This window comes from Mesoplodon bidens (assembly GCF_964165515.1).
Source record: "Mesoplodon bidens genome assembly, chromosome: 13".
NCBI classification, from domain to species: domain Eukaryota; kingdom Metazoa; phylum Chordata; class Mammalia; order Artiodactyla; family Ziphiidae; genus Mesoplodon; species Mesoplodon bidens.
Window position 1 is genome coordinate 38,060,615 of NC_138169.1, and position 18,565 is coordinate 38,079,179.

Here is an 18,565-nt window from a genome sequence, read left to right on the forward strand (position 1 = left end):
GTAAGTGAGAAATCATCTGGAAGTGTTCCTCAATTGGATAGGCTTTGACATCATTTTTTTATTTGGTCACAGTGTTTAGCACAAGAAATGCTTGAGAGTTCCATTGCTGATTAAACAGCTACTTTTACTGGTAAATTTCTGTATACTTTCAAAGCATTCCTTTCTCTGTTTGCCCCTTACACAAACTGCATAAGAAATCACATTTTTCCAGAAGTAGAGAGTTTATTCCTACTTTTACAGTAACCATGATATCTCACAAACAATAGTTTTACCCTCATTTTGCTATCATAATTTTTCTTGTTTAGTGTGCCTTAAGGATGCATATATGGTTAACTGGGAATAAATTGTACATTATTTTGATAAAGAAAAGCACTAAACAAATGATTGGGCAACAATGCCAAATAAAACTAATTGATATTTTTACTTTGCAGTATTCTGAAGAAGTTCTAGCTGTTTTTAAGAGTTATAAATTAGATGATACTCAGGCCTCAAGGAAAAAGATGGAAGAATTGAAAACAGGAGGAGAGCATGTATATTTTGCAAAGTTTTTAACAAGTGAAAAGGTATAAATCTTTCTTTTTCACTAAGCATAGTAAGAAATGTTTTTATTTTTGTTTTCTCTATTTAGCTGATATCCTTTTAAGTTAAATACAGTAGAAAAGTTTCTTAGTTTATTTTTGGTTAAAACTGATAAATGTTAGTTTGAGAGTCCTATTTCTTCTTGTAGAAGTAAGACTAACTTAATTTCAAAGGTGAAAAGTTCTGCATTGTCTGTTTTGTAGATTTATTTTGGATTAAATACATTTTAGTTACTTTCAAGTACGTATATTCTGAACCTCAAGTTAGGATTTCATTTGCATTTATGAAAGTATTTTGTATAGTTTGCCATTTAGGTACAAATAAGGGGTTTTAAAATTCCCTGTTAATCTTATTTACACAGTTTAATAAGTAATAAGTAAATTTTGTTCAAATACAGTGCTAAGGCATTATGTAAGTTTCTAGTCAAGATGGCACATTGAGTTTGTGTTTTGATTCACTCCCTTTGCTCCAAACACATAGCAATGACAGGTAAAATATAAAAAGAGAAAACCAAAAAGACAAAGCTGGGCTTCCAGAGACAAGATAAATATCCTCACAGACCAGAACTGCCAAGTAATAAGTGAAAATGAAGCCTTGGGCCTGCTGACTGTATATTCCAAGCAGGTGGTGGCAACCAGGAGCTTGGCTACAAGTGAGACCAGATCCATGTGGGACCAGGAGCCAGAGCCATATTCACTGCTTGAAGCCAGAGACTGGGGTAGAACTTAACCCACTTTTGAAAAGAAGCTAAGGTAGATATTACCAGTCTTCTGCCAAAGGCTGTGGTTTCATAGGAAGTTGTGGGTCTAGGGATAACAAAGGCACAACTTTGTGTCCTCTGCTTGCTCTATGACCAGATATGAGATATCCCCAGTATACTCATGAAACAGCTGTTCCAAAAAGTCATCATGAGACTGTTTTCCAGACTTGGGCCCATGGACCTGGTAAAAGAAAGTGCAAAACTACTAGATAGGAAAAGCTATACACAGAGATAAAGAAGAAGAAATAAGCAACAATCCCAAAACAAAAGCCTTCCATTCAAAACTCTCTGATAAATTAAAATTCCGAAATCCAGTGCTAAGAAAGATCACCAACAAAATCAACTATTGGGATGTATGTTTGTTTATTTTAGATACATGACCAAGACTTTAAAATATATATGTTTTGGATAATCAAAGAGATAATTGATAGTACAGCATCCATGGAGAGTAAGAAATTGTGAAACTGAAACATTTCAGTTGAAATGAAATAGGAAAGTTTAATATGACACCTAATTGGGATTCTTGAAAATGAAAAAATATCACTGAAACCAAAGCACAGCACATAGAATTAAACTATAGTTTGGACATAGATGACAAGAGTACTAATGATGAGAAGTTCACCCAGAACACAGCACAGAGACAGATTTTTTTGTTAACCTGAAAGCAGTTAAGAGCCATGGAAGATAGACTGAGAAATTCTAGCATATATCTAGGATTGCCAGAGAACAAAATGGAGAGAATATTGGAGAAACTAAAGGACTGAAGGAAGTCCCAAGTTCTCAGATTAAAAGTGTGCTACAACTACCAAGCAGGATAAAGAAAGATAAATCCATACTTCAGTACATTATGCTGTAACTGCAGGTATAGAGAGAAAACCTTAAAAGCCACCAAAGAGGGGAGGAAGAAAACACAAATATACTGGAAAGGAACAGATTTCTAACAGTTATCAATAATAGATACCAGAAAACAGTGGAGAAATATTTCTGAGAAAAAACTATCAGTCCAGAATTTCCTACCCAGCTAAATGCACTCAAGACTGTAGATGAAATAAAGGCATTTTCATTCTAAGACCAGGAAAGCATACTACTCTAAGACCATCATTGTGAAAAACTACTAAAGGATGATCTTCAGGAAGAAGGAAAGTGAATCCATAAGAAAGGAGTGGAATACAGAAAGCAATTGTGAGCACAGAAATTGAAAAATATTTCAGTTTACTATTGATTAAAAACAAAAAAGTCATAATAACTGATTTTTAAAAAAAATTTAATGTAGTATGTAAACTAGATAACAATAAGAATCGGGGAGGGTAAAACAGATGTTTAGTGAGTAATTTAAGCATATGCTACAGTCCTTGTAATCCTCAGGAGGAGAAAAGGAATGCTGAATAACTTTAGACATTATTATATTAAAAGGGAAACCACAAAAGGAAAAACAGCCTGTAGCTCTCAAATGGCAAGGGGTTAAAAAGGGGACAAGAAGGAATATAGACTACTTTATAAATCCAACAGATGGCAGGAAGGGAGGAAAAAAAGAGAGAAGGTTAGGTAAGTCCAAATATATCAGTAATGACTGTATAAACTGATTTAATTTACCTAATAAGAGAGATTATCACATTGGATTTTTTTTTAATCCAGGTATATTTATTCATTTAAATGAAACAGACATATAAAACTCTTTGGTTGAATAAAGAATTCAAAATTTTATTTTACCATATTTAGAAAGGAAAGAAAATGCCAAAGCCTCCTCTAACTTAACAAAGAAGCTTCCCAAAGATATATACCTTTCAGAAAGCTTGAGATATCAATTTAAATAATATTATCAGGGCAAAACAGTTAAAAAATACAACAACCAGTAAGAGTTATATGCCTTTAGCAGTTAAAGGTCACATTTCTCAGGACATGACAACTATTTCAAAACCCTGGATATCTTAAAAGATTTTTTTTTTTTTGGACAGTTGATATTTCCAATGACATTTTAGAAAGCAGCAGGATTATACATTTTCAGAGACATCTCCACATTGGAATGTAAAATCAGTGCTTTTGTATCCATCTCCATTCACCACTTTGTCAGAACTGGTCCCTGAATAGTGTGTCTCCCTTACTGACTCTTTGTGAGTGAGCTTTGTTTCACCAGCAGTGCAGACAGCATGAGCTTTCACGGTTAAGCACTGGAATTCCATTAGGTAACGTTTTGATAGAGGGAAAAGCAGGTTTTAGAAGCTTAAAACTTTACAATATGGGAAAGAAAAAAGGCACAGAGAATTGCAACAAAGAATGTAAGGCATGTGATGTTTTGCATCTTCACTTCCATTTGTTGCCTCTTAAGCAGTAACTTTATCTTAAATTTCAACCTATAAAAGAACCCTTCCTGTGCAATCTTCGTATTTTTCCTATGTATTTCCAATGTTTATTACTCAGCATCCAAGTGAAAATATTTGTAATGCACCACCTATGGCACCATTTGATGTTTTACTGCTTCACTAAAAGAAGCCTTCTAGCATTTCTATAACACCTTACATGACGTTTTATATCCCAGGATTTCTGAAAAGGCCATCCCACCTAAGTATGTGCCAATCTAATGTTACTTCTCAACTTTCTTCTGGTTGTAGATTTGGTAAATGACAGAAACACTTTTGATTTTTCAGGGATATATTTCTTGCCAGTGAGAGCTAGCTTAAGTGAAATCAAACGCCATTTAATTATTTGGAGTATAATTCTATAGCCCATCGTTTCAGTGGTGAGCAGGTTTGGGAGAGTGGTCTTGTCGTTACAAGGTTAGGTCTTTCATCACTCAAATAGAGCATTTAGCCTCATTTGATGGCCGTGTTATTACCCAGAACCCTTGTGTTTTGCTTACATGAATGTGGTCAAACTTTCTTAGGAGAGTTTTCCTTATATCATCCTTAGGAAGGATGATATAACCTTTCTAGTTAGAGACAGGCCGATCATGTAGCAGCTTCAGGTAGGCACAGATTTTACAGATAAAATAGATTCATTTCTAACTTACCATACCTTCTTTCTTAAAGGTGAAGTTTCCACTAGAAACTCATGCCTAGGGTCTGATTGTAAACACTTATTTCCAACAATATAGTTCCCTTGTTAACGTAGCAAAATAATCCCTGGATTATTATTTTTAGTGGAGAACTACCAGTTCCTTAAGTTTAGTCCAGAGTCATACTCAGAAATTTTAAGGGAGGATTTCACCTCTAATTGTCCAGTTTATCATACTGTGTGAAGGGCACTGTATTATTATAGGAATTTCTCCCTCAGTACTGTGTAGCATGTAAAAGTAGAACCAACATTTTAAAACAAAATTCCAAGTATCATGAGTGTTAGCATGATGGTTAAAGGAATGTATGTTTGTATCTTTGAGTTCTTACAGAAAAAAGGCCAGCCAGTAACTAGGTATGAGCTTCAGGGTTACCCAGTTCTTCAGAATACCGACTCCTCTTCCCTTTACAGTTGAGACTCAGTGACCTAATGAAAAAGATCCGGGGGAATACTCCAGAGCTATCAGTTACCAGAGTGGTTGCCCCACAGTCACACACTAGTGTGGTCATTAGACCATTCTTGTTCTTGGAGGTAAGAGAAGTAACAATTCTTCCCAGACTCTGCATTGTATGAAGAGCTCTCAAATAAGAACTTTTAGTCACTTAAAAAAAAAAAAGTTCTTGACAGAAAGAAGCTATCAGTACCGCCTTAAATTTTTCATACTTTCTCTGTCCATTTGAGAGATAGCCAAGGCTGAGTGTTTATGTAGTGAAGGCAAAGACAGGTCTCATCTTTTATGAGACCTCCTAACTACAACCTAGTTAGGAAATGACCTCAGAAGTAAGACCCTCCTATAGACAGACAGCCAGGCTAACCACTTTCCTATAATTTCCTTTAGTTTCATCAGTTGTTTCATATGGGACTCCTTTTAAACAGGACTGGGAGGTTTTTGGACAACTCTGGAACACCGCTTGAGTTTTCCTTGTCTGCAGCCAGAGATAGAGCCAGCCCTCCAAATAGTTCCAGGAGTGTACCATGAGGTTCCTGGATTTGTCAGAAATTTAAGTAGGAACTAGATCATTGATCCCTGTGCCCCCAGAGAAAAAAAAGTTATAGCAAAAAGCTGTTAAATGGGTGGCGCTGACATTTTCTTATAGGTCCAAGATGGAAGGCCTTACACTTTAAAAATCATATAAGCACTCAGCAGTTCTCAATAAGAACAGAGCAATGTTTTCCCCTGATGAACCTTGATGTAAATCAGTTGTTAGACTTTACGTCTTGACACCATCCATCTGAGTTGACTGGTTGGGCTTCTCACAACTGTGATTAGAATATATTTGACACACTTGATTCAGGCTATGAAGTAATCTAACACAACATTATCTAGCACATCAGTGTGGGCCCTTGGGTGGCCACTGGGGAAGTATCAGAAATTTAGTTGGCCTACTATTAATATTTCATAAGGAGAGAAACCAAATCTTCTGTTTACTATAGATCTCATTGTCGTATGAGCTGTAGGCAATGTGTCTAACCACTATAGTTGAAATATATACAAACTCTTGGGTTAGTTTATTTTTCAGAATTCTCTTTTGATGTTTGACTTTCTCTGCTGAATTCCAGTTCTATGGCATGAAGGCATTGATGAATCATTAGGGTTTTACAAACTGCAGTTTGTTTGAAGACTTTTGCTGACACTCATGTCAGTTTTAACATATGGGTGTACTTCCACTCATCTGAAAAGGTAAACACAATTACTAAAGTTTTACATGCATAAAATCAATCTGAAATGGTCCGCAAGGTGGGAGGCATGAGCCGCCCTCTTTATTGTGACACTCCTATACTCTGTGGGCCTGACACAGGGCAGCTCCATAAATACCATTGAACATATTGGAAAGTTTAGAGCATACTCATCATTCTTTTTATTATTTTTAGAATCCCTTCTGTGTGTGAGTCAATCCATAGTTATGCAAGCAAGATAAGAGTAAATTCTTTGGTGCTGCCAAGCAGCCATTTAGGAAAGACTAAATATAGGGTTAAAAAAAATACCCTGCCAGTGTAGACTGGATTTGGAGCCTAGTTCTGAAGAAGGACAAAGTATTTTATGTCACGTGTGTAGGTCACAAATAAAGTGAGAGGTAAAAATTACCACTTTAAATGCATTAATGAAAAATTTATGAGTGACAAATTGAGAATTCAGGAAGCTAAAAAAGATATGGAATAAACCTCAAGAGAGAAGTAATAATAATAGCACAAATTAATGAAATAGAACAACGAAACTATAGAACATATCAGGAAAACCAAGGCTTTGAAAAGAAAAATTTTATAAAAAGAATTTTTGTAGAAGTTCTTGTAGAACAGGCCTGACTAAGGAAAGAAGTGAAAACGTACCAATAAACAAAATAGGAGTAATTGGAAATACAGAGACAGTAAAATGTGTAGGAGACTATATTCAAATCTAATGAAATAGTAATTATGTAGAAAAACTTAATTACCAAAATGGATTCACAAAGAAATTAAAAGCCTGAATAAATATATAACTATTAAAGAAATAGTCATCAAAGTGACGCCTTTCAAATGACATCAGGCCCAGATTCCACCCCCCCCCCACCGGTACGCGGGCCTCTCACTATCGTGGCCCCTCCCGCCACGGAGCACAGGCTCCGGACATGCAGTCCCAGCGGCCACGGCCCACGGGCCCAGCCGCTCCGCGGCACGTGGGATCCTCCCGGACCGGGGCACGAACCTGCGTCCCCTGCATCGGCAGGCGGACCCCCAACCACCGCGCCACCAGGGAAGCCCAGGCCCAATTTTTTTAGGTACGTATTATCAGCACTTCAAGGAATAGAGGAAAAGCAACCCAGGTCCTTATATGAGATTAATGTAACTTTTAAATAAAATCCCAATAAGGACAGAACAAGAAAAAAAGTATATATATCAATTTCACTTATGAATAGAGATGAAAAATATATTGTAAAAACTCACAAATCAATTTTTTAAATTGATAGTAGCTATTTTTAAAAAATAGAGACTAGGGGCTTCCCTGGTGGCACAGTGGTTAAGCATCCACCTGTCAGTGCAGGGGACACGGGTTCGAGCCCTAGTCTGGGAAGATCCCACATGCCGTGGAGCAACAAAGCCCATGCACCACAACTACTGAGCCTGCGCTCTAGAGCCCGTGAGCCAGAACTACTGAGCCCATGCGCCACAACTACTGAGCCCATGTGCCACAACTGTAGCCTGCACGCCTAGAGCCTGTGCTCCACAACAAACAGAAGCCACCACAATGAGAAGCCTGCGCACAGCAACGAAGACCCAATGCAGCCAATAAATAAATAAATAAATTTAATAAAATAAATAAAAAAGAGACTAAATAATATAATAATATTTAATAATATTTATTATTTAAGTCTCTAAATAATAGACTTAATATTTATTAATATTTTAATAATCCCAGGATTGTAAGTATGATTCAATACCAGAAAGATTAATATGAAATTAATAGATTAACAGTTTTTAAATAAGAACTATGATCATCTCAGATACCAAGAAAATTATTTCAATACAATCTAATACTCATTACAAAACCAAATCAGAAGTAGAAGTAGAAGGGAATTTTCTCTAACTTGATTAAGGGGGTTGACAAAAACCCTATAGCAAGCATCATATGTAATGATCAAACTTTCAAAAGTATTCTCAGTCATTTCAAGAGCAAGACACGGATATCTACCAACCATATTTCTGTTCAGCGCTGTAGTGGAGGACCTACATTTCAATAAGAGAAAACAAAACAGAAATGAGAGTTACATGTATTGGAGAGAAAAGACTGAACTGTCTCTAATTGAAGGCAATATAATTGTCTACAGAGAAAATCCAAGAGAACCAACAAACTGAATTAAGGAGGCTTCAGCAAAGTTACAAAAGAAACATCAATAGTGTTCCTATAAGTAACTGGTTACAAAATGTTATTTAAAATAGCAATGAAAACTAATACCTATGAGTAATCTTCATGGAGAAAATTATAAAAATAAAGAGATACGACTACATTTATAGATAGGAAGACCCAGTGCAACTTCTCCCCAAATGTGTCCATAAATTCAGTGTATTTTAAATCAAATCCAAACAGGCTTTTTGAGGCAACTTGAATAGTTGATCTTAAAGTTTTTATGGAAAAGCAAAAAACCAGGAGTAACTAAGCCAAGAGTAACTACTTCCTCCTAAGAAGGAACAGTTGCCCTATCAGATATAGATACTAAGACCTATAAAGCTCTAATAATTAAAACAGTAAGTATTAGTACAGGTATAAAGAAGAAAAAAGAACTAGGACTAGACAAAGTGAAAAGACAAGCCACAAAGTAGGAGAAGATATTCACCACCTCCAGAACTGAGGAAGATTAGTATTTTGAATATACCGTTGACAAAAAGACAACCAAATGGAAAACTGGAAAGATGGTATGAACAGGTAATTTACAGATGTAGAAACCTGAATAGCTAATGAGCTTATAAAAGATGCTAAATGTCACTAGTAGCCAAAGAAATTAAAATGATGAGATAATCACTTCACATTTGTCAAATTGACCAAAATTAAATATCCTAACAATAAATGAAATGTATTGGCAAAAGTGTGGGGAAAGGAGAACTTTAACACACCGCTGAAGTATAAATTGATACAGCCACTTTGCAGAGTAATTTTATAATAAAGAGCAAAGTTAAAACTTCTAAGATGTGGGCCCTAGAGAGTCACACATATGCACAAGGAAATAGATGACTCATTGTAACTTAGGTGTTTGCAAGTGAAAGTGAGGAAACGACCCAAATGTTCATAAGCAGGAGACTGGCTGGGTGGTAAATTATGGTAAATTTATACCATCGAGTTCTATAAAGCACTGAAAATGGATGACTTAGGATGGGGGTTGGCACATTACTTACTGCTTATTTCTGTAAATGAGTTTATTGGCTCACAGCCATGCTCACTCCTTTACGTGTCATCTGTGGCTGCTTCTGCATGGCAACAGCAGAGGTAAGTAGTCGGGACGAGGACTGTATGACCACAAAGCCTAAAATAATTTACTGATCCTTAACAGAAATTTGCCAACCCCTAAACTAGAGCTACATGTATCAAGTTGTGTAAATGTCAAACATAATATATGAAAGATAGCTTATTGCAGAATAATGTGTGTAGTATAGAGTTTGAAAACATGCAAAATACCTTGGTATTTATAGATGCCTCTATATGTATAATAGTGTAAAATATGCATTAGAATCAGCAACACCGAATACATGGTAGTGCTTTCCATAGTGGAGGGAGCTTATAGAGGGGCTTCAACAGTTTTGGTAATATTCTATTTCTTTAAGAAATGTGGAACAAGTAAAAATGTTAGGATTTGATAAGTAAGTGGATCGTGAGACATGAATGTTGTATTAACTGTACCTTTTTGAACTTTAAAAAATACTCCACAATTTGAAAATTGGATATTTTGATCTGATGTGTTAATAATCACAAATTAGTAAGAATTTAATTAATGAGAATGCTCTTAATATTTTGTTTTTTTTAGCAAAGATTTTTTAAGCATTTTGTGTTAAAGTAACAGAAATGGAAGATTTCATACTTCAGTTTAATTTTTCCAGAGCATTGTTTTGCTTTAAAATTTTTTTATTATGAAAAGTTTCAAATGTGCAGAAAGGAATATTGTTTGTATGTATGATTTATTGACAGAAAGGCACATAAGAATAAGAAGAGTAGCCTGAGCCTTTTTAGGTTTAGAATAATAATCAGGAAGGCTGAGGCCTGAGCTAAGAGGTGTAGTAAAAGCTAAGGACAATAAAAGGCCCTTTGTTCACAAAAGAAAGACAACAAAGAAATATTTGACCCAATGCATGATGTAAATGGTGTAATTTTAAAAATAACCAAAGGAAAGCAGGACTAGAAAATATATATTATCGAAGAAAGAATACAGTTGATAGTCCCACCTCTTACTAACTAGCTGTGTAACCTTGCAGGGGTCATTTTAACTTGTCAGGGCCTCATTTTCTTAAGGATAGTGTGATGCAGTTAGTTTAGATGATCAAACTAGTCCCCTCCCACCTGTGATTCAATGTCTTGTTGACTCCTATTTTCAATCCATTGTTTCTGTCAAAAAAAATTATCCAACATAAAAAATAAATGTGGAATAGGGGACTTAAAGCTCAAGGTAGATGAAAAGTTCATAAACAGCACCTATTTCTTCAAGCCAGGAGTTCCTGTCTTCACTCTAAGCTGAACGCCTCAGGGTCTTCAAAGAGGCCAGTCTTTTACTTGCCTCAGTCTTTGTACCTCCTGTTTCTTTCTTCTATACGCTCCAACTGTAGGTTTGCTCCTGTGGCTCATGGTTGCTGCTTTTTCAGGAAGTGTTCCTGGAGTAGTTTAGGCAAATGGATGGTGGAGCCTCTCGGTGAATTAGCCAACACCAGAGAAAAGCAGACTTTGTTGAGGAAATTGGTGTGTTTTATTTTGGACAGGAAATCTGATCAAGTGTCAGTCGACATTCATATAGAGATATGTAGTAGCTTCTTGAGCACACAGATCTGGAGATTAGGAGCGAGATCTAGGTTGAGAGTATAGATTTGGTGTATAGTTTGGTTATTAGCTTATACGTGGTAATTAAAGAGGAGAGTGTAGACTGGAAAGAGAAGAAAGCATCAAACCAAATCCTGAAGAAAATCAGCATTTGAGGGGGAAGGAAAAGAGAAGGAGAGAAGAAGAAGATAGAAGAGTAGCCAGTAAGATTGGAGGAGCACTAGAAAAATATGACCCCATGGAAGCCAAGCATATCGAGTAGGATGAGGACTATGAAGAGTGCTCATTGGATTTAACAACAAATAAGTCATCGGTGGTCTTGGCAAAACACTTTCCGTGGATCGGTGACCCAGAACACCACTGGTTGAGGCATGTTGAGGGGAGGATTGGAAACAGTGAATGTAGCCAGTTCTTACAAGAAGCTTTGCTGTTCAGGAAGGATAAGGTGAGGCTGTAGGATCTTTTTGAGAGAAGTTATTAAATGCTAATGGAAAGGAGCCTGGAAAGAAGAAAGGGTTGAAGATAAGGCACCAGGGTGGTTAACTGATGGGATGTCCAGATAGAAGGATCACCTTCAGCGAAGATCCTGAAGATGTTGTGGCAGAGGAAATGAGGCGAACAAGGATGTGGGTGCAGCTGAAACTTCCATTTTAATGAGTTTTTCTCCTCGTTGAAGGTAGAGGGAAGTATCTACTGAGAGCGAGAGGGGTAGTAAGTAGTGTTCTGGTTAAGTACAAGGGATTTGAAATAGTTGCTGTGGAGAATAGGAGGGAGAACAGCCTTGGAAGATAAAGATTGCTGATTAGAGACAAGGGAGAATTCTAAGTTGGAGACAGTAACATAGCAGTGGCACCATCTGCGTAGCTGTGTGATTTGGTTTTTTTTTTTTTTTGCGGTACGCGGGCCTCTCACTGTTGTGGCCTCTCCCGTTGCGGAGCACAGGCTCCGGACGCGCAGGCTCAGCGGCCATGGCTCAGGGGCCCAGCCGCTCCGCGGCATGTGGGATCTTCCCGGACCGGGGCACGAACCCGCATCCCCTGCATCGGCAGGCGGACTCTCAACCACTGCGCCACCAGGGAAGCCTTGATTTGTATTTTTTTTCAAGCAGCTCCACCTGCGGCTAGATGGGAAGCCTTAGTGTTAGGATAGAGAAGGTGACCAGCAGTTGGTTTGCTCCAAGTTGCCCTTTTGCTCAGTAGATGTGACAGAAGTATGGGACGAGGGTGTTAAGGAAGTTGGCAAGAAAGTCGTTGAAGAGAGAGACCACGTAGTGTAGAACGGGTCGGCTGACTACAGGCCAGATGTGGCCCACTGCCTGTCTTGTGTTGTTTTTATACATTTTAAATGTTTACATAAGTACTTACATAATGTCCATAATATGCTTCTTGGCTCACATAGCCTGAAATATTTACTCTCTGGCCCTCTAAGAAAACGTTTCCTGACCTTTACCTAGACTAAAACAGGATTATAGTAAAAACAGGATGGGACTTACAGATAGGCAGAAAATAGAGGGTCCAAGGAACTTAAGGTCTCAGTAAAGTCCAAATATTAGGTACAATGGGACAACTGCGTGGGAAGGATAGGAGGTTGAAGTGAGTGTCTTGTGAATTAGATTTCAGAGCTGGGGCAGCTGCAAGTGACAACCAGGTCCAGCTGTGGCCATGGTAGTCGGGGACCAAAGTAGAGGAGCTGTGACTATCAGTGGAGTTCAGGTCAGGGAACTGAGAGCCCAAGCGGAGACATAAAACCATCCAGGAGTGGAGGAAAGGGAGATTGAGAGCATGCCATCCAGCCTGCCAATTTGGGATGGTTAATACAGCAACAGAATCAGATCCTTAAATCACATCTCTAAAGGCGAGGGAACCCCCACTGGATGGCCAATCGTATGTTTAAAATTAAAAGAAAAAAGGGCATGGCGTTTGCTTGAACAAGAACCAGCCTTGTGGAAGAAGTGGCTGGTGAGTAAATGGCTAATGAATGTTAGGCTGCTGCATGACCCGGTCACCCAGGATGGCTGTTCTCTTGCTCTCTGTACATCCCCTGCCGACCAGTGCCTGCTTCACCTTCACCCTGCTCACATGACTGCCCTTCTACACACCTGCCCCAGGCCCCAGCTGGTGATTGTTCTAATCTTTAGGTCAGAAGATCTGCACCAGGAGAGCTTACCTAAGGGGCAGTGAGGGGCATGCGCCTCTGCTAGTTTCCCTGGTAACCGATGACATCAATTCCCACTATAACTGGTAACCTCCCCCTCCCCTCCCCCCCCCCCCCCGGGAGCGAAGACTGCTGCCTCGTCCTGCCCACCATCTGCCACACATGGTGGGGTGTCACTCCAGGCCTCACTTTCGAACGTGTAAGCTTCCACGTCCGTTAAACCATTGATGTCTCTGTTGCTGACTCTGGCTCTGCTGTCTTGAGGCTGGGCAAGTACAGGGCTTGCAGGCCTGTGGGGTGCAGCCCAACTCCTGTGTTAGTAGATGAAAGCATAGCGTGTGATGCGTTGCCCAAGGAACTTGGGATCTGGAACTGGAAATTCGTTCCTAGGGCTGTCAGGTGTCTCACTGGTTATTCATTTAGAAGAAGGAGGCCTCCATTGTTGCTTTAGGTCTGGAAGGCAGAACAGCACAAACAGGGTTTGTGGACATAGACGTAGCTTTCCCTCAGCACGTGGGACAGAATCAGAATGACGCCTTCATCACTGAGGTCATTCTTAACAGCAAGACCAGCTAGGTGGCAGTGTTGTTGAAGAGCTTCCTCATAGATGACCTTCAAGTCCTTTCTAATCCAAATTCTGTGATAATACAGGTATGACACAATTTTCTCTAAAATATAAAAACAATCCATTTAATTCATGGATGATTTTTCACCTCTGATTCTTCTCATTTGCTTGTTATTGAGCACCCACCCTGTTGCAGGCACTTCCTGGGACTACAGAAAAGAGCGACATCCCTCAGTATTGTATTGTTTATCCACAGGGACCTCTTCTTTAGCCATTATTTCTTTATATGTGGGAAAGTGACAGCCATACTTTTACTTTTTTATATTTCTGCTTTTATCCTGACCTCAGGACCACAGATATAACATTGCTCTCCACCAACATAAATACCTCATGGCATGAAATGGTTAAGAAAGCTAAATGAAGCTTTGCTACTCTGTCCTGGGGCTTGTGCAGTAACGCCTCACATGCAGTGAATTCTCAGCACGTGTTTTTTGAATTGAAATCTTCCATTTCTGTAATAGCATCACCTGCACCTTTAGGTAGAACTTGAATTTAATGTGGTGGTTTGTGTGTGTGCTTGTTTTTCGAGTAGCTGATGGATTTACAACTGAGCGACAGTAACTTTCGTCGACACATCCTGTTGCAGTATCTCATTTTATTCCAGTATCTCAAGGGGCAGGTCAAATTTAAAAGGTAAGTTAATATGGGTAGTAAATGCTTTATATAAACAGCAGCAAAGAGAATGATTGCTTACTGATGTATATCTTTATGTAGCGGGCTCATTTTGTGTGGAAGGCTCACCTCCCTGAAACATTTCATTTGCAGCAATATTAGATAATCAGGGGCTTTTGTTAGCTTAACAAGATGCTAAGGTATTTGTTTTAGAGAAAAGGCATTGACTGTATCTGCTGCCAGTGTCTTTCTTGCTGAGAGCCCGGCATCCTGGGAGTTCTCAGTTGTCTTGGTGGGTGGAGGTCTCTGCTCCTGATTTCCATCATTCCTCACCTCACTCAGACCTTCTCCAAACCTGATTTGCAAACTCAGCCAATAATACTTCTTTCTCCAGGTGTGGGACTATCAAGGACGTTAGAACTGAAAAAAAATTAAGTAAAGCTTTGAAGCACGGAGGAGTTCTAGTTTCTTTGGGGTTTCAGAAAACCTAATCAGGACCTCTGCTGTCAGTCTGAATACATCCACCTGTAGGGCGGACTAGTCCCTCTTGTCCCACCCAAAACTGAAGCAGAGCTCCCTGCTGGTATCGGAAGTTTGCACAGCAGTGTTGTATTAGTTGTAAAGAATGTGGCTTCCTACCTTCTGGTTTTGAATCCCACTTTCATCACCCACTAGCTGCAGTTCAGCTTTCAGACTTGTAATTTCAAGATAACACATAGCAAGCACTCAAAAATGTTGTTATCCTTCTGTCTGTTGTGGAGGTTTGGTATAGCATTGTAGAAATTGGAGGCAGACCTAGGTTTGAGTGCAAGCTTTATGGCTTGAGCCTCTGTAGTCTGTTTAATATATGCACATGTCCTTGTTTTGAGAATTAAATGAATAATGTATGTAAAGTCCTTAGATCCTGGCACATGGCAGTCTCTATAAGTATTTGTTGGATGGCTATAAACTATAGAGCACCTAGTACATAGTGAGAGCTGAATTAATGGCAGCTGTTAACAATTTGGGTCTGCCTTCAGCCTTCTCTAGAGTTTTGGGGGTTTTATTCATTGTATCTTGAATGCGTTTTAAAGGAACATAGTGTTACTTATTTGAATGTGCATCTTGGAGAGGAGTATGTTAACATTTTCTCTGAGGCTATTATCCCACATTGAACTTATTTTAGGAAGCATTCATTGCTTTGTTCAGTGTTTCTTCAAGACAGTACATAAACCTTAAAATTGAATATACATTCTTGTAACTCAAGCATGCTTTTATTGCTTTGTTTCCTAGTTCAAACTATGTTTTAACTGATGAGCAATCACTCTGGATTGAAGATACTACAAAATCAGTTTATCAAGTAAGTTCATCACGCAACAAACCCATGATTGAACAAAATGAAAATTTAGAATTTTCTTTGTTTCAGCCCCAAATAGGAAAATAAGGATAAAGTTAAGCTCAGGTACAAGACCACAAACACTTCTTGGTTCTCTGCCTACAAACCACTCCTATGATGCAGAAAGTTGTTGAAAGCTTAGTATATTCTTTCTAATCACAGCTACTATCTGAAAACCCCCCTGATGGAGAAAGATTTTCAAAGATGGTAGAGGTATGTGTCTTATATTTATATAGTCTTCTTAGCACCCAATAGAGTTTCAAAGTCTTCATTATGGAATTGTAATTTCTTTGTTTTTCCCAGCATATATTAAACACTGAAGAAAACTGGAACTCATGGAAAAATGAAGGCTGCCCAAGTTTTGTGAAAGAAAGGTAAATTGAGAAAGGCTTTCAAAATACAGTTTAGTATGATTATTTTACATTATGTACAGATATGTGTAAATGTATTTCATATAAAAAATGTAAATGTATTCCATAAAAATTACAACCACTTTGATATACTATTTGACATTTTTATCTCAAATTTCTTGTCATTAACTTCTCAGAACAAACTGAACTGTTATTAATTATTGGGGGGAAAAAATGCTGTGTACCCACTCCTTGTAATTTGTCCCCTGGTGTGGCATTTTTGTCTTCTGATGAGTGTAATAATGTGAAGCTTTCATATGAAGCTTTTTTAGGAAGAAAACAATAACTAAATTTTCTTTTACATTAAACATTTGAAATTCCAGTATGTTTTGTTCACCACAGAACGTCAGATACCAAGCCGACAAGAGTACTACGGAAGAGAATGGCCCCAGAGGACTTCCTAGGGAAAGGACCCAACAAAAAAATTCTGATGGGAAAGTAGGTTAACCTGTCTCCTAGGTGGGATGTTATCATAGAGGCGTTTATATTGTGAAAATATTACTGTAAGAACTCCCAAGGTTTCGTGTTCTTCCAGTTTTGTGTGTGTTTGGTGTGTACACGGATGACTAAAGCAAACCACACCCTATCAATCTGTAGGGTCCATCATGGATTCATGCATCGAGACAAAACTTACGTTTTTTGTCTCCTGTTTCCAAAATCCATGGCTCTAGGTTCTGCCGTTTTTTCCATGTCACAGACGATACAATTGCTGTTAGATTGATCCAGCTTACTTCTAGTTGTTGCATAGTACTATAATCCTTTCATTTCTTTTACCTTCTAGTTAACTATTCATTGCATTATACTGCATTTGAATATTTTTAGAAAAAAGTAATTGTCATCACTATCATTAAAGGGAGCTCAGCTCATTGTGATGACCTAGATGGGTGGGATTGGGCGGGGGGGGGATGGGAGGGAGAGCCAAGAGGGAGGGGATATAGGTATACATACATGATTCACTTCATTGTACAGCAGAAACTAACAACATTGTAAAGCAATTTTACTCCAATAATGAAAAGGAAAAAAAATCATTAAATATATCCTCATATAGAAAATTTGCTAAATACCAAAAATGATTAAAACTCATCACCACCCCAAAATCCACTATTTAAGTATTTTTATAGTTTTAAGGTAGAAGAGAATGGTGTCCATAAAAAATGTATTTATTTTTGTGTCTGTCTATTTTGCAGTGAGGAGTTAACAAGGCTTTGGAATCTCTGTCCTGATAATATGGAAGCCTGTAAATCAGAGACAAGGCAGGTTTAAAATGTTTCATATAAAGTATTGCTTTTCTCAAATGTTAACTAGAGTAGAATTTTGTCAGCTATAAGCAGAGCTCAAAAGAAATTTTAAAGTTTACTGTGGTTGACTTTGGCCCAGTAGAATATAGCTTTCCATAAAACACCTAGAAGTACTGATAAAATAATTGTAGAAACCACAAGAAATAAAGATTCGCAAAAGAAGGGGGAACTAAAAACCAAAGTAAGAACTAATGCTGCGGTTGCTTCTAGCTGGGGAGCAGTGCAGGTGATTCCCACATTGGGGAACCAGAGAACTTGGGTTTTAACGGCCACAAAAGGACAGAAAGTAAAGCCTTAGGGCTGCACAAATATGTAGCTGAGTTTCCCCTAAGTAAAGCTGAGGCCCTCAGTGCACACTATCTGTAAAAGAAGGGCACGGCAGGAGGAGGAGGGACTTGCTCACTGGCACAGGAAGCAAGGAGCTCATCCATTTCCACCTGAGATGTGGGTGAAAAGGAAAAAGTATTCCCTGAGAAATTATAACCACAGGTCTGCTGTCATGCGGTCTTAAGAGTTTATATTTATACTACCAGCAGTATAAAGGAATGACCCTCAAGCTAAGAGGGTGAACTAAAAAGTCCCAGGCTGATGATAGAAAGCTTGTGGCAGGGTAGGGCGGCCACACCTTCAACCTAAGCCACACAAGGATTCTACAGGTAAGTCTGAAGATCAACTCACCATCCAAACTTAAGAAAACAAGCTACCATGACTAAGAATCAGCAGACAGAAGAAGCAACTAAAAGGAACATGGCACTCTCAAAAAGGACCAGGCAAATTAGAAAAGACAAGTACTTCTTGTAGCAATCAGAAAATATAGCCATTTTGTACAACACAGGGAATATAGCCAATATTCTGTAATAACTGTAAATGGAAAATAATCTTTAAAATTGTATATAAAATTTTTGTAAAGATGTGATAAATGTTTAAAAAAATACACAGTCATTGAAATTACAAAATTTAATAGGCTCTCTTTAGAGAGCCCATTTTTCTCATTTTAGTCGAAGATGTCTTCTGATAAGATTCTTGGGTCTTACTTGCTTGGCTACATCAAATTTTATCTCTACATACAAATGCAAGAAAGATGCAATTAAAAACCAATCATGCTACCATGGTAACAATCTAAACTAAACGTTAAATTCATATGCTCTGGTTATTAGTTTTGGTTCAATTCTGGTTTTAAAAATAAATATCCACGGATGTGGACATGG

At 38.2% G+C, this 18,565-nt stretch overlaps 1 protein-coding gene across 2 annotated transcripts in view; it reads left to right on the forward strand.

Moving 5' to 3' along the window:
• THOC1 (THO complex subunit 1) overlaps positions 1-18,565 on the forward strand; it is a 44,212-nt gene that overhangs the window by 21,763 nt on the left and 3,884 nt on the right. For both annotated transcript variants that reach the window (XM_081252054.1, XM_081252053.1), the window contains 7 exons: positions 432-563; positions 14,195-14,295; positions 15,547-15,613; positions 15,812-15,862; positions 15,953-16,023; positions 16,402-16,497; positions 17,247-17,312. In XM_081252054.1, the coding sequence (XP_081108180.1) occupies positions 432-563; positions 14,195-14,295; positions 15,547-15,613; positions 15,812-15,862; positions 15,953-16,023; positions 16,402-16,497; positions 17,247-17,312 (584 nt within the window). The remainder of the gene's footprint in view (positions 1-431; positions 564-14,194; positions 14,296-15,546; positions 15,614-15,811; positions 15,863-15,952; positions 16,024-16,401; positions 16,498-17,246; positions 17,313-18,565) is intronic.